This window comes from Maylandia zebra, linkage group LG11 (genome assembly GCF_041146795.1).
Source record: "Maylandia zebra isolate NMK-2024a linkage group LG11, Mzebra_GT3a, whole genome shotgun sequence".
NCBI lineage: Eukaryota > Metazoa > Chordata > Actinopteri > Cichliformes > Cichlidae > Maylandia > Maylandia zebra.
The window spans coordinates 37,392,095-37,407,774 of NC_135177.1; the positions used below are offsets into that span (position 1 = coordinate 37,392,095).

The following is a 15,680-nucleotide window of genomic DNA, read 5'->3' on the forward strand; positions in this document are numbered from 1 at the left end:
TCTTCTTCCGGCTTGTCGGTCTCTCTTCCCACCATCTCCAAACCCGAAATGTGCAGTTTTTACTCCTTTAAACAAGATTAAAATGTCCTTCTCGATAATCAAACTTATCCTTTCATGGCGACTGGAGAGTGCATTTAGGAAAGAGGGGCACGTGTCTACTGTGCGTGCGTGCACTGTGTTTGATTGCTGCCGATCGCACCGGGTAAAATTAGCCGTTTTTCCTATAGACTTTGGCGTAGGCTGCCCACCCCATCAGTTATATGTGGATTAAAAAACGTTGATTTTAGGAATGAAGCCGTCAGGACCTGTCAGTTCATTCATACCGCGTGAGGCCCGGGCAGGACAGGCTTACCTCCCTCCTGTGGTACAGTCAGCAGGCCACGTGGAGATGAGTGTCTGTGTGTGGCGTGATTCACGTTTCGTTTGGAGGACACTGTAGCGATGCTGCGCCGTGACCGCTCTCTGTGGAGTGGACTTCATAGTGAGGCTGGACTTTCTTGGCTTGGAGCATCCTGCTCAGGAGGGCTGGATGCTGCCCTGCTGTTACCATGGAGACAGAACCTGAAGCAGGGTGTTTAACTGAACACGTCACCGATGGACCCTGCTGTCTGTCTGTGTGGAAAGGATGCTCCAGACTCATCAAACAGCCAGGCGTCAACTCTCAGCTCGTGCTGTTGTTTCAGGTGTTTAGAGTTTTCTGACAGCTTGCCTCTTCGGGCTCGTCTCATGTTGAATGAGTCTGGTGTGTGACTGGACTGCAGGTGCCACAATGGAGGGTCAGATTTCTTTTATTCTGTTATGAATCCTGCAGCAACTTCGCTGTGCAATATTTCATGCATGTGATGCATTAAAAACACTCACTGCAGGACAAATGGACTTTGTGGTGACTTGTTGTTTGCAGACATGCTGGAGAACACTTTGATGATTCACGTACAAGTTTTTATGTCCTGTTCAGCTGGATAAAACATCTGGGACAGATGGTCTCTCAGAGCTCTGTAGTGTATAAACAGAGTCAGGTTTCATAAACGCTGAGAGGTATGTCATTCAACCCTCACAGCACAGAGCCATTTAAACCATTTACAGCTGAAGAGCGGCTGAGTCCTGTAAGCAAACGGTCCCACTTTTATTTAATTTGTTGTTGTGCATTCAAGTATATTTTTGCTGCCATGTGTGCAGACTGTGCTGCAACTAAAACACTTTCTGTGTAAACGACCATGAATTTTGTCTAAACTCCAAATGCAGGTAGAGTAACGGTTCGATAAACTTGTTTTGTGCGACGAGGCCCATCTGACCAATCAGGGCTGTCGGGGTCAACATCAGCAGGACGTACGTAAGCTGCTCTGTCAGCACATCTAACAGAGCAGGAGAAAGACTTCTTCAGTCGTCACGACGGGTCAGTTTGCTCTGTAGCACCATGTGCACGTCGTTCCAGTGCACGTTCCTGCTCCATGAGAGGATCCAGCTGCTGCAGTGCCTCTTAAACCTTCGGGCTCACCTGCCTGCGACCCAGATCAGCTTTCAGGTCTCATGTGATAAAGCAGCTCAGCCCTGCGTGACGTCAGGTTACTCCAGCCCAGTGCTTCTCGGGCCGGCGGTATCCCCGTTTCTAACATGTTTTCAGCCAAGTGTCCACCGACCAGAACACTTTGATCCACTAGGGTTCATCGTGTCGCCGCTCTGAGACGATGCTGTGCTTCACCGAGGAGCTTTAGTCTCGCTGGTAGAGAAGAGTCGGGCAGATATCTCGATGTCTGGCGTGTGACTGAACTGAGCATACGATGTGCTTCACATGTGTACAGCAGCAGGACACCCCGTGCTGTGTTATAATGGGTCTCTGTGGGAGCTGTGGCAGGCTCGCGGTGCACACACAGAGGATTCGTGTCAAACGCACAAGTCGTGTTGTTTCTCCTGAAACTGACTGTGAAAGATATCAAAGCTGCTTGTCAGTCATCAGAAGTCCCGGTGGCGTCTTGGTCACGTTCTGAAGTTTTGTTGAGGTTCTTGCAAAACTGCACGCCAAGTTTGCACCAAATATTCACGAGTGTGAAAAAGCTCTGTGTTGAGTAGCGTGTGCTCCAGTGTTAGCTTCAGGTAACTAATGAACGAGCACCTTTCTCCACTTCCCTCCGCCCTGTCTCGTGGCTCCTGTTCCAGTGCTGGATGTTCGCATCAAACACGGCCAAACTCCCAATAAGAGCTCCGACGTTTCTGCTCCTGGACCCGTGTGACGAAGAAAGAGGCGAGTCCTCTGTAACTGAGTCATACAAAGCTGCAAGAAAAGAAACGGGCCTGAAGATAAAGAGGTCCAGACTAAGAAGCCCTCACCTGCAGAGCGGGAGTCAAACTGAGCTGCAGATTTAAACATGAAACGCTGCGTCACGGCTCATAAAGCCTCTCCTGGTGAACCTGCAGGTTTGTACCCTCGACCTCCGGTGTTTGTGCGCGTCTTTGTCTCAGCAGATGTGATTCGTGTTTAATGTGCTGCTGACTTCCTGTCTGTGGAGGCTCCGGGGAAGCCGAGGTGCAACTTCATTGTAATGGGCCTCGGCTGCGAACAATGCGAAGGCCGTGTGGCGGCCGCGGCGCGCCCATGGAGCAGGTTATCGTTGGTGCAGATGGAGGAGGAAGTGAAGGCGTCTGGCTCGGTGATATTCGACTCTTTGATCCAGAGCAGCAGCAGGTCCACACAGGTGGGGCCAGACCTGCGCCTGAGCCACAGCTGCTCCACGTATGAGCCACAGTCGGTGTTCACAGTGGGGCCTGAAAGGCTGAGGTGCTGTGTACGTGTGAACTCCTGGCAGGTCAGATTTCCCTGAGCTGTTTCTTTCCGCGGTGGCGGTGATGGCGTTCAGGTGTCGGCTTGCAGCTTTTGTTGCAGGTGTCCACATAGCTGCGAGAGAAAGGCTGCGCTGTGATTTCTGCCCGTGTTTACCGTCACACAGAGAAAGTTGGTCGTTCACGTGTGAGCGCAGACTCTCTCTGAATCGCCGGCACTCGTCTTACATTTGGGCGGCTGGACGTCGTAGGGAGGCAGCAGGTTAGCGACTGGAGAGAATCACGCTCCAAAGATTTTCCTCCTAACTAGGTCATGGTGCACCTGAGGGACTCGTGCTGACATCAGCAGACTCGTCCTCGGGAGGCTCCACGCTCTCCGGTGGGCAGTTAGAGCGAAACCCGGCAGGAAACTCCGTCTGCAGGGAGTTTCCTGTATTACTATAGATGCACTGATGCAGACTGACTCACTTCAATTTTATGCTGCGTGGAGAAGAAGCCCTCAAAGGAAAGAGGAAAGTCTGCGACGTGGAGGTGGGTGTAGGCCTCGCTCACACAGGCGCACAGACCGTACGGGGAGTGTTGGTTGGAGGTTGTTGGAGGTGAAGTCGCTGCAGACGGGGTGCTGCTGATGCAGCTGTGGTGCCACACAGACTGTAAATCCTCCGTGCTTTAATAGAAATGTGGCGCCACCGTGTCAGTGCCGCGTTATCGGCCACATAAACGTGTCTTTCCAGGAGGCTGAAGAAAGTCTCATGTTTGCTTTAGATTATTTCCATCTTGTGAAATAAGAAATACAAATTTGTGCCGATTAGATAAACCGCCAGAGACGAACGCTTTTACTCTTGATCTACGAAACGTTTGGAGGTTTGGTTTTGTGGAGGAAACGTGGTGCTCACAGCGTGGAATATAATCCAGAGTATTCAGGTTGTGACCGATAACCTTTGATGATATCAGGTGATGCATCTCAGTCTGAGCTGGTTGGTGTGAAATAAATTCTGGTGACTTTACTGGACAGGTGTGATAATTAATGAAGAGGATGAAGAGTAGTAACTGATGATGAACATGAAAGAGGGACGGAGGATCAGGGAGCAGCAGTGTGGAGGGTGGTGCACAAAGTGTGTGACGACAGCGGTGAGGTGTGGAGTAGGAGTGACGGACGAGGGCTGGGATTTGGTGACAGACAGGACTCTCTGTGGATGAGGACGCTGGGAGAGTAGAGAGCAGGTGGAGCAGAAGCCCGGAGAGGTGGAGGTCTGCTCCGGAGAAAACGGGGATGAAAGTCAGAAGCAGTCATTCGTGTGTGAATGAGAGGGAGGCGGGTGGAGAGGTGTAGCTGGTGGAGGTCGACCATCCGAACCTCTGCTCCTGCCTGTTCTTCGTCGCTCGTCTCCACAGCGCCCCCTGCTGTGTCCTTTATTTCTACGCCTTTACTCCCCGCGGAGCCGGCTGTCTTTAAAGAGAGAAGTCTGATTTCACAGAAATTGCTGGAACTCATTTCCAGATGTGAAGCGTGTAGAGAGAGGCATCCTGGGTAATTAAGTGGCGTTCGGGGCTCAGGTGGTGGTGCGTCGCCCCCTAATTACAGTCCTGATGGTTCAGTGGCAGCTCTGATTGGAGGAACGGCGTCCGTGTGGCCTCGAGCCGGGTCGTGTAGGAGGAAGCTGCTGCTGATTTGCCTCCACGTGGGCGTGTTTTCCTGCTCGCATTTCTGATCGTTTCACTGTGAGACGCGCTGCCTCCTCAGGCCGGGAGCGAGGGTGAGTTTAAAGCTTTGGAGATGTGGGAGCAGCAGATGTGTCGCATTTCATTCCTCAACACGTTCAGCTGTAACTACACCAGCTAAAACAACTAAAACATGATGCTACCTCTTTACTTCTTTGTTTTCTTTGCTAAACAATTCTGGAATTTGTACATGCATGTATCTTAACCCTTTAAGACCGACCATAGAACCAAGTCCGCCAGAGTTTGTTATATTTTTACATGCTGTGGAGACATTTTTGGAGCATTTCAAGTTCCTATACATCAATACAACCATTACAGCCTAAATTTTAATAATATGTCTGCATTAAGTGCATAGTAATTACATAAAATGCAAAAAAGTGCAATAAACTACAAAAATATTGAAAATCGTTTTTTTAACATATATTTCTAGTTACAGAAATTTTAGAGGCTTGTCCCTCAAAACTGTAAATACAAAAAAGTTGCACAAACTAGTTTCCCACCACAGGAAATTTATTTTACGTGTCTTCATAGTTTTATTTTTGAAATACACCAATTTTTATATACTGCAGGAAAAATGAAAATAAATATTATACTGCAAATTTGCAAAAAAAACAGCAAATGCATCAAAATAAACTATTTCCAGCAGTGCAATATGAGTCCTCAGCATCCCAGAAATGACACAGGAAGTCATGAAGTCAAACATAACTTTTAAAAACACCAGTATAGGCTCATAAGGCCACGATGGTAAAAAACTACATTTCCGCAAAATGACATCACTTCCGGTTTCGGGCAGGTCATGGCGGACATGCGATAGTTCGCTGATGGATGTAGGAAGTGTTACAAACAGCTGATCGGATCGGCAAAGCGTGTTTCTGGAATATTATGTTTTTGTTGCTGCAAGTGCTTTTATGCAGTTTTTGTAAAGCTACATGTGGAACGAAACTGTGACCGAGGACAAGCTGATGGCATCAGATGTAAGTACAACTCCTCCGGTTTCATATGCAAAACAAATGATTGCGCTAGCTTACGTGGTTGCAGAGCTACCGGGATTTAAAAATAGTTACGCAAAACGGAGCGTGCTGGTCCGACCGGCTTTAAAGGGTTAAATATAGTTTCCCCGGTGTTTAACAGCGGTGCATGGATCAGCTGCCTCACCTGCTCCTCTCATGAGCTCCGCCTATCAGCAAGGTTATTATCGTTAACAAAAACTAACGAAATAACGAAAACTAGAAGTGAAAAAACATTTTCGTTAACGGAAATAAAAATAAAAACAAAAAAGGAAAACTAACTAAAACTGTAATGTGTGCTCACAAAACTAACTAAAATTAACTGAATTTATAGCAAAAATGTGTTTAGTTTCATTGATGTGTGCGTGTCCTACAATAGTCGAGGGTGAAAATGAAGTTTAGTTTCCAGATTTTTCTTGCTGTGTCTCATTATGCCAGCAGGTGGCAGCACGTTAGTCGAGTCGTCTGTGTTGCTGCTGCGTCCACGCGCAGAATCATGTCAGGAAAAGTCAGAAGAAAGCGCCAGAGTCCAATTTGGGATTACTTTGAATATGACTGTGTTTTGGATAAAGCAAGTGTCTTGTAGTGGAAAGAGACAAATTATGAGGGACATTTCTAAAGGGAAAAAATCCCACAAACCTTAAAGTGCACTTGAAAAGCTCACACAAGAAGGCTAACCTAGCTTAGCTTGAGAAGGGAGCACACTCAACCCTCATCCCAGAAAACAGAAGCTAACCCAGGCAAGGCAGCGTGATGCATCCCGAGACAACAGGACGGGGACATCTACACAACTGTGAGTCAATTGCCTTCACAAAGTTTATCAATTCACTCGAACCAAAATTACGAACACCCGGTGCTGCAAGAGTTAATAGTCTCATTGGGGCCAATATATAAAATTTATAGTTGCCTGGTATCAATGGTTGTTCATCTGCATTTATTTATTTATTTATTTATTTATTTATTTATTTAAAGAACCCATAGGTGGGAATGTGAGTTGTCCGTCTCTGCGTGTTAGCCCTGCGACAGACAGGCGACCTGTGCAGGGTATGGTAGCTGGAATAGCAACATACCCAAGGATGAGCAGAAGAGCATGACTGATATGATGAAACTGGGATTTTGTTGCACTTAATTATTGCAAACAACTAAAACTATAACTGAAACTAATCAAAACTATACTGAAACTAAGGATTTTCAAAAAAATAAAAACTAAACTAGCAAACAATTGGTAAAAACTAATTAAAACTGATATAAAATTGAAAATCTGAAGTCAAAACTAAATAAAAATAAAAACTAGAGAAAATTGCAAAACTATTAAAACCCTGCCTATCAGTTCTCCACCCTTGTCATGTTCTAGCTAGAGCGCCCCCTGCAGCTCACAGGAAACTCAAACTGAACACTGCGCTGCAGCAGCCTGGCTGTAAGGACTGAAACAAGAGAATCCACCCCGGAGACTAAACTGACTTAAAAACCAAAGGTCAAAACGAAAGAGAGAAATAAACTATAATCACTATAACAGGAAGGCAGCGACTGAACCTTCAAAATAAGAGTGAGCGGCGTTTTCCAGACATCAGGTGATCACACCGTTGTCTTAGATGGTCGAAGGAGATGAAAACGATGCATCATGATGTCATAAAGCGATTCAACAATCGTATTTATCTGCACAAACCCACCAGCAGGGGGCAGCGTCTGGCTGAGCTCAGTGAGCTGTGAAGCTGCGATCTGCTGTCCTGACTCTGAGGAGGCGTTTGCAGGAACGATCCCAGCTGGGAACTCGTTATTCTCATTATTCCCACATCACGGTCGAGCGTCACGTTCGTCTGTTTCTTTCTGACTTCCTGTTATAGAAGCCACATTGAAACAGAAGAATGGAGGTCCAGCCTTGGTCATCCCTCACAGGCAGACACACATGCCGCCATAACACAATCATGTCACATTTCCGCACTGTGGGGGCCACTCCTCCTCCTCGGACTCACTGAGGCTTTGTTCTGCCATGGCGCCTGATGGTGTCTGAAAGTTAACAGAGCGAACCGCTGCGTGCTGACGTCAGCAGTCGCGTGCAACGATGCATCGGTGGCCACAAGTTTGAATGTGAATGGGAAGCATTTGATCTTTGGGGAACAAAGTGTGTGTGTGTGTGTGTGTGTGTGTGTGTGTGTGGTGTGAATTTTCCCACAGTTGCTGATGTGTTTAGTAAATGCTGCTGCAGTCCAGATGTTTTTCCTCCCTGCTGGTTCTCCTAATATGGCAGCATCAGCACAGACTCTCTCTGGTCTCAGGGGAGTCGTGTGTGTGTGTGTGTGTGTGTGTGTGTGTGTGTGTGTGTGTGTGTGTGTCATTATATTTTCATTGCAAAGATTTCCAAAAACATTCTTCCTCCCTGTTGCACTTCCTCTTTCTTTCTCTCTTTGCTGGAATCATAGCTGAAGCCTGCAGCAGGTTGTGGAGCTTGAGCTTCAAACTTAAATGTTTTCATGCATAAAAGAACATTCGCTCCATGTTCCCTTCTTTCATACTTTTGCCGTATTATTTTTCATCCTGCTGCTTGGTTAATGACGGGTTCTTAGCAGCCAGGAAGCGGCGGCTGGCCGTTATCAGCTGTAGAAACCAAAACTGATACAAGAACATTAAATGTCATGATCTCCAATATAAAGATACAATAAGACATAATAAAATAAACAGGTATTTTTTTAACGTAAATAAATAATGATTCAATAAAATCAGCAGAAAGCCTGTTTAAATAAAAGCGCTTAAACCTGCTCTTTGTGACGGCGCCTCAGGTGGACGTCAGAGGAACTGCAGCTCCGATTGAACAAAGTCCCAGTTTAAGACCCCAAAAAGTCATGGTCCCAGTTTGAAGGACAAATATCTGCCACCGTTCTTCATGTGGGTGTTTGTAGCACGTACATGTATGTGTATTTCCACATGCTGCTCAGCGCCGCTGCTGTGGGGCCTTAAGGGCAGATTTGAACCACCTGACCTGCTCTGTTCCTTTGTGCCAGCGCAGCTCGTCTCTCCTTAAGTAATCCGAGTCCCATGGGACCGTTTGCCGTTCCTCCTGTTGTCTTCCGACCTTTGACCTCGCTCTACGGTTGTTTTTTAATCTCGGTGATGCAGGAAGCCGATTCTCCTGACCTGGGAGTCCCTGTGGGAGAGTCGGGGTGGGTAAATTCGATTTGCTCGCAGGGATAATCGGCAGCGCTGGAAAGAGTAAATGAAGCCGTCTCGTGTTTCTCAGCATGGACAGCGTCCCGTTTCACCACCGGGACGGCATTCAGCCTGGAGTTTTGCATCTGAAAACAATAAATGGAGCGATACTGCGTACGTGCCTCTGAGGCCACACCAGTTCTTTTCCACTCAGCTCAGGAATTCTAATGAGAACCGAGAACAAGCTGCTGCATGAACACATCAACACATGACCAAGGAGCTTTTACATTTCCTCCACAATGCACTCATCTGGCCTCTGACAACCACAAGTGGCCGACTCGGCCACGTGACCAGAGCAGAGAAACTCCACATGTGAAATGGAAACAGACTTTCCTGACTTCCTCACTTCTCGGCCTTAAACGCAGTGACCAGCTTCCCTGCTGCCGTGCTCCTCTCAGCAGCTCACGCTCGTACTTTAAGGTCAGTAAAGGATCGTCAGCTGACCCCACGGCTCGTCTCGCCACAGAGGGTTTCCTCCCATGCATGTCGTCTCTGCCCTACAGGCAGCTGCTTTTAGTTTGAGAGGAACTCATTTGAAAAGCTTCCTCACACAGACAGTGGACTGGTGGAGCCCAAAAACTGGGACGACAGAGGGAGAAATGCTGGACCGAACGAGACTCTGAGCATTAGGCTGAGACAGTAAATCAGAGTTTTGTCAGAAGCACCACACCCTGCACTTCCCCCAGCATCCAGCAGGGGCTCCAGCGGGCTCAGGCCCCACGTTAAACATGTGTACAGCCTGATACCAACTGTTGGGTCTCTGTGGATCAGCTGTCCCCAACCCCCGGGTCATGGTCCGGGCCGTGAGAGTTGAGACTCGGTCGTGAAATTTTATGGTTTTCAGGGTTTTAATCGTGTGCTCTGTCTCCCTGGGTCTCTCCCGTGTTGTAGTTGTGCGTCTTATTTTGAAAGAAATATTTATGTGTTGCCATAGCGACCTGAGAGCATTAAGGGGCTGAGCGGAGGACGCTGCTAATAAAGTTACACAATCACACAGCAAATTTGCGTTTATTATTATATTTACAAAACCCCACAGTGTTTGTCTCGGTTGTTGTATTTATCCGCCACACCGGAAAGGCCGCAATGCTGTGGACGATTCCCAGCTTGTCCCTGTATTTTCTAACTCGCCTGCTTAAAGGCTTAAAGTTTGCATTGTGACTGGCAGCAGCCAACAGCCTGCACTGTGGACTTTGTGACAAACTGCCTAAACTAACAAGAACTAGTTTCAACTTGCACCTCTTTATATAATTGAATAAATGGGGATGTATATGTTTTTATCTTTTCAGTAACGATGTATTGAATTGAATAGGTTTGTTATTTGTGCAGCTTCACAGCAGTGACCTGAGGCGGTTGTTTCAACTATGAGGAGTTTGTAACATAACGACTTGTCATGTAAATTCATTAAATAAACAAATCATAAATACATAAGGAAATAAATGCGCTAGACAATAAAATAATATGGAAATAAAAAATGGGAAGTGGCAACTTTAAAGAAGTAAAACGTAATTACAGGCGTCAGTAAGCGTACAGCAGTAAGTACAGGAGGTGAATCATTAGAGGCGTAATCATCTTATTTGGTTCATTTCATGTTGATTTGAACATCTGTGACTATAAAGGAGTCTCGTGTGTGTGACCTCTGACCTGGAAGGTAAACACTGCGGGTACGGACGTGTCGGGGTGGAAAACGGGGCGGCTGAGGCCGGTTTCAGGTCAGCAGTTTCAGTTTGCTCTCGCTCTGTTTGCCTTTTTTTCCTGCTCAGAAATGTGGATGACGCCTCTGTCAGCAGATGCCCCGCCTCCTTTTTTTCAGTGTTTTTTTTTTTTTTTTTTTTTTTTCTTGCTGTGTTTGCAGACTTCCAGGCTGGCTGCTCGCTCAGTGAAGCAACAGCTCTGCTATAAATACTTGAATCGTATCCGAGGCTCTGCTGGCAGCTCGCTGTCTGGATTCACTTACTGTCCCGGGGACACTCGCACATCCACGCTGTGTTCGAGCTGCAGACGTACAGACCTGGTGGATTTGATTTTCACAGCTCTGTGGGACACTTCCACCACAGTTTTTCTCTCGTGTGGCAGGATTTCTTTGACCCTGAGGAGTCTGTGTTTTTGGACTGAGCAGCTATGGGAGACTTCTGGGGAGACATTGCCAGTCAGAGGGTGGCCCGGGCCATGTCTCTGGTATGTATCTGCTTATAGAAGCAGTTTCTGTTTCACGTCATCAGATTGAAAAGTGGGTTTCTGATGTTGATAGTCGGGCAGCTTCTCCTTTGGTCGGCTGTTCGTGGTTGTGACTGAGCTCTGAGCAAAGGTGACGAGCGTTAGTGGTTTCCATGTGTCTGTTGGTCGCGCAGCGTTGAAGGAAATGAGTTTAACAGGAAAAGAGCTGAAAGCGTGTGTGCAACAGCGACAACACAAATGGCAACATCCTGCCTCTGCACACACGCAGTGTCGATCGTAGCCCAGACTCCGCTCTGATGTTTAGAGTCCACCGGCCGCTGCATCGGCGACCGGCCGACTGCTCTGCATCTAAACGCAGCCACAGGTGCACCTCGAGAGCGGCGGGTGTCTGCTGCGTTGCAACATCTGGCCACATCTGTTTTGCACGGTATCCGCTCACAGGTACCGGCTCACCTTCAGCTCGAGCCGTCGGTGGACAGGATCCATCCTCAGGAAGCAGATCTTTCCTGATCTCGCCCTCGTCTGGTGACGTGGGCGTCTCTCGCCGTGTAGCTGAGCTACAGAACAGAAGAAAAGCTGCGTAAGCGCCGGCTCTCGTAATGTTTCCCCGTCTTTGTGTGAGGCGCACAAGTGCAGTCAGACTGCAATGATGGACCCAGCTGAGGTTACCACATGTCGGTTTGTAACTCTGACCCCTCGTGGCTGCTGCGCACGTGAAGCCCCACACAGAAGTGACGCAGTCAAAGGTAAGAGGTCATGCTCGTGGGGAATGACGCGCTGGATGTTTCGTACTGCCTCGCTCTCTAAAGCTGAAAGCCGATCTTGAAGTGTGAGCGATGTTCTCGATCCTTCGGGGACGATTTATATTTTTACAAGCCTTGAAGTGAAAGTTTGTGTATTGGCTCCGCTCCGGTGTCCAGGATCCAGAATTCATCTCTGAGGTCAGAAGGTCAGACCTGGCCGTCTCCTCCAGGTCTCTGCAGTGCTGATTTCCACCGAGGGCCGGGCGATCGAGTTTAGTTTGAGTCTGGACGCCGCAGCTGGAAGCGGCGGCTGTGTTTTCAGTGTGTGTGCTCGGTGAGGAAAGAAGGGAGCCTCGTCTTTTCCTTCCTTTAAGTTTAGTGTAAATTAGTAGAAAGTCCTTTCACTCTTACACACAGGACAGTTTATTAGGTACAGCGGTTGAACTGTTCTTTAACGCAAATTTCTAATCGGCCAATCACAAGGCAGCACAAGCCGACCTGCTGAAGTTCAAAGTGATAAAGGTGACTTGAAGCTCTCCTGGTCTGAATCTTTGTGCTGTGATGTTCGGATGTTGTACATCACCACGGTAACTGAACCGGCTCTTATACAACACTTGTACGTACAACCACAGCATCAGTGGTGCAGGCCGGTGGCGTGGTGGGTCGCGGTGAGCCCCACGATACAAACGGAGCATCATTTAAACTTGCGGACCAGCGTCTTCTGATTGGCTGCTTCCAGTAGGATAACACACAACTTCACCAAACTCTGATCAGGCCAGCTGATGGATGTTGCAACAGCTGTGCGATGATGTCATATCGACGTGGACCAGTCTCTGAGGAGCACGAGTATAGTGTAACTAATAATGTGGCCGGCGAGTGTATATTTGTCAGCTGAGGTCAACTTTGCAGCCGAGCCTGTAAATGAACACACCTGACACCCCCCCCCCCCCCCCCCCCCCCCCCCCCGGTTCACTTCCCAGAAGCAGCTCTGAGAGTTTCGTAGCTTCTCAGATGTTGTGAAAGAGAAGAAGAGTCCACGTGTGTGCGCTTCCTGTGGGCCGATGTGGCATTGGCAGCGTGCGCTAACAGTGTTTGTAATGACAGGAAAAAGGAACGTGTGTGTGTGTGTGTGTGTGTGTGTGTGTGTGTGTGTGTGTGTGTGCGCGCGCACGCGCGCGCTCTATCTTTAACCCTGCTGAACCGGATGGATCTGTCGCTCTGCTCTCAGGCACTTGCAGCTTATTTGGACCGAGAGCTGCAGGCGTGTATGCTTTCACCACATCAGGCTTGGGAGGCTCCTCCTCCTCGTATGTTTGGGTCTGTCAGCGCCTCAGATCTGTTCCTGCGGGGCGTCCAGCTCTTACTATAAATAAACACAAACATTTTACTGACGTCTAAGTTCATCCCTGTGATGTAGAGGTATCAGCATGACATCTAAGAAAGCCTGCTGATGATTTTTATGGCTGAATGTTTTTGGCAACGTCCTGCTCCAGCAGGCAGGATCGGTGCGTCCCTGACCGCGCTGCCGCGTCCCTGACCGCGCTGCCGCGTCCCTGACCGCGCTGCCGCGTCCCTGACCGCGCTGCCGCGTCGTATCCACTGACAGCAGAGCTCTGACGTAACCACTAAAGTAACCAAATTGTTGTTTTCCCGGGAAATTTAAAGTAACAATGTAACTAAACAGCTAACCCTTGAGCAGTAACCATAGTAACACTGGTCCTGACATGAGATGTCACACCTGCGACGACGTTGGTCTTCCTGTTATCAGTAACTCGTCCTCTGTTTCTCAGCCCAAAGTGACGACACCTGGCTCTTACTCTCAGACATGTTCGGGCTTGTTGTGTTTCTGAATGTCGATGTGTGTTGTTGCTATAGCTGCAACGATATCATGAGCATCATATGCTGTACGATCATATCTGTACAGTAATGGCACGGCTGTGATGGAGCACTCTTAGGGATCTGAAGCGTTCGCTCCGAGTTTAAACGATAAACCGTTGGAGAGCGGCCATCTTTGTTGTCACTTGCCGGCCTCACAGTGACAGCAGGTCAGTGAGAGGCAGGACGTTAGCATCCACCCATCAGAGCAAACACATGAGAGACTGCAGCTGACGTAAATGGGCAGAGGTCAGCTGACTCGCTACCTCGCACCTGCTGGCTCGTCCTGTCTGTAGAAACTCTCGGGGCCTCTCACCAGCTCAGCTTCATCTTCTTCATCTTCCTTCTTTTTTTTCATGACTCAGCTGTGTCTCCACGCACACACAAATGCAGGCACATGAGAGACAAACGATCTTCAACTTTATTCTAGGAGTCTGCAGCGTGCCCAGACCTGTCTGTGAAACTACAGAGGCGCAGCTTCGCTGTTCTCAGACGTGATGAGGAGGGGCGGGGCTAACTGTCAAACTGTGTGATCGTTCGCTAGTGACGATTAATCACTGACAGAACTCGGCGGTGTTTTGAAGCGTCTGCGGTCTGAGTGTCTCTGGGTCGGTTCATTAAACAGAGGAAGGTCTCTGTGTTGATGAGTGATGTAACAGATCCACAGTGATGCGGGCGTGCATCGACCCGCCGTGGTGAGGACTCTGCCGGGTCGTGAGCTGTGGGGAAGGTCACCTGCAGGGTTTCCTTCGGTCTCCTGGCTCGCTCTGCGAGCACGTGCTCGCTTCAGAGATTCTTCATCATTATTGGGATGAACGACCTGAACTGAAGGGCGAATTTAAGCTTTCTGCCAAAGGCAGCGTGAGACAGAAGTGCGAGCTTTGCAGCAGGAATGATTGTTGGGAGGCCAAAATGAGCCCAACCTCACACAGACGGCTCAGCGGAGCTCGTATACCTGAGATCAGCTCGGGGTGAGTGTCAGGAGCTCCGACGTGCAGACGGAGAGATGCTGCTGAGCGGGAACGTTTTCCAAAGAGGTCGAACTCAAGCAGCTGCTGCTTTTATGACTGTGTGCGTGTGTGTGTGTGTGTGTGTGTGCGTGCGCGTGTGTGTGCGTGTGTGCGTGCGTGCGTGTGTGTGTGTGTGCGTGCGTGTGTGTGTGTGTGCGTGCGCGTGTGTGTGCGTGCGTGCGCGTGTGTGTGTGTGCGTGCGTGCGTGTGCGTGCGTGCGTGTGTGTGCGTGCGCGTGCGTGTGTGTGCGTGTGTGTGTGTGCGTGTGTGTGATGTGCTGCTCTGCAAACAGACAGCTGGTTGTTAAAAAGCAGCCAGTGTGGAGCTGCACTTCCTGTTTGACACACCAACATCAAACTTGTGTGTGTCTCTCTCGGGGCGGTTGACATAGGTCATTATGGTTAGTGGAGCACGCTCAGTTTAGCGTACGCGGGTACGCGTCCTCTTCTTTCCTGGTTTTTTTTGTTTTGTGTTTGTCTCCATCTCACCCTACTGATGTCCAGCTGTTGCTCCACTTCCTGTTGTACAGTTAGTCACGCATTCCCATCAGCTGTGGGCGGAGCCAGACTCCTTGGCTGACAATAACTTCCTGCCCGTTCACTGTGACATTGTTTGGTGATTGATTTGAGTGGCGAGGCGTAATCTGCAGCCGATTTTGGTGGAGGCGTGTCGGTGTTTAAAGCTGCAGACGCTGTGATTGCGATGACTCTGCCGGCCTCCCGGTGCCAACTAACACGCCGTGACCTCAGCAGCCGTCCTCACGTCACTCACGGTCTGTCTCCAAAGCCTCGCCGTTGTTTTGAGGCAGACGCGACCGTGTTTACACAGAGTTGGAAAATGAGTTTGATAAACACTCGTTTAAACCCACTCTCAGGTCACCTGTGGGTCTGTGTGTGTTCTGCAGGGGAACGATGAGGAGGCCGTGCTGGACCAGGGCAAGACCAGCTCCACCCTTTACACCAACTTTGAGAAAGAGGAACTGGAGAGTGAGTTTATACACCGACACACACAAAGGTGCCTCAGTGTGTGTTTACAGTCAAACACACAGTAACAAAATGACTCAGCCCGCATTTACACACACACACACACACACACACACACACACACACACACACACACACACACACACAGCCTGAGGCTCGAGAAAATGATGATTTAAAATATTTCAG

The 15,680-nt window shown here is 48.8% G+C and overlaps 1 protein-coding gene across 2 annotated transcripts in view; it reads left to right on the plus strand.

Moving 5' to 3' along the window:
* LOC143421177 (sodium bicarbonate cotransporter 3-like) overlaps nucleotides 1–15,680 on the plus strand; it is a 32,255-nt gene that overhangs the window by 623 nt on the left and 15,952 nt on the right. The window contains exons 1-2 of one of the 2 annotated variants that reach the window (XM_076890340.1): nucleotides 10,560–10,883; nucleotides 15,416–15,497. In XM_076890340.1, coding sequence (XP_076746455.1) covers nucleotides 10,827–10,883; nucleotides 15,416–15,497 — 139 coding nt within the window. In that variant the 5' untranslated portion in view covers nucleotides 10,560–10,826. Of the gene's footprint in view, nucleotides 1–10,559; nucleotides 10,884–15,415; nucleotides 15,498–15,680 lie in introns of those variants that run through there. The other variant, XM_076890341.1, reaches the window with a different exon arrangement.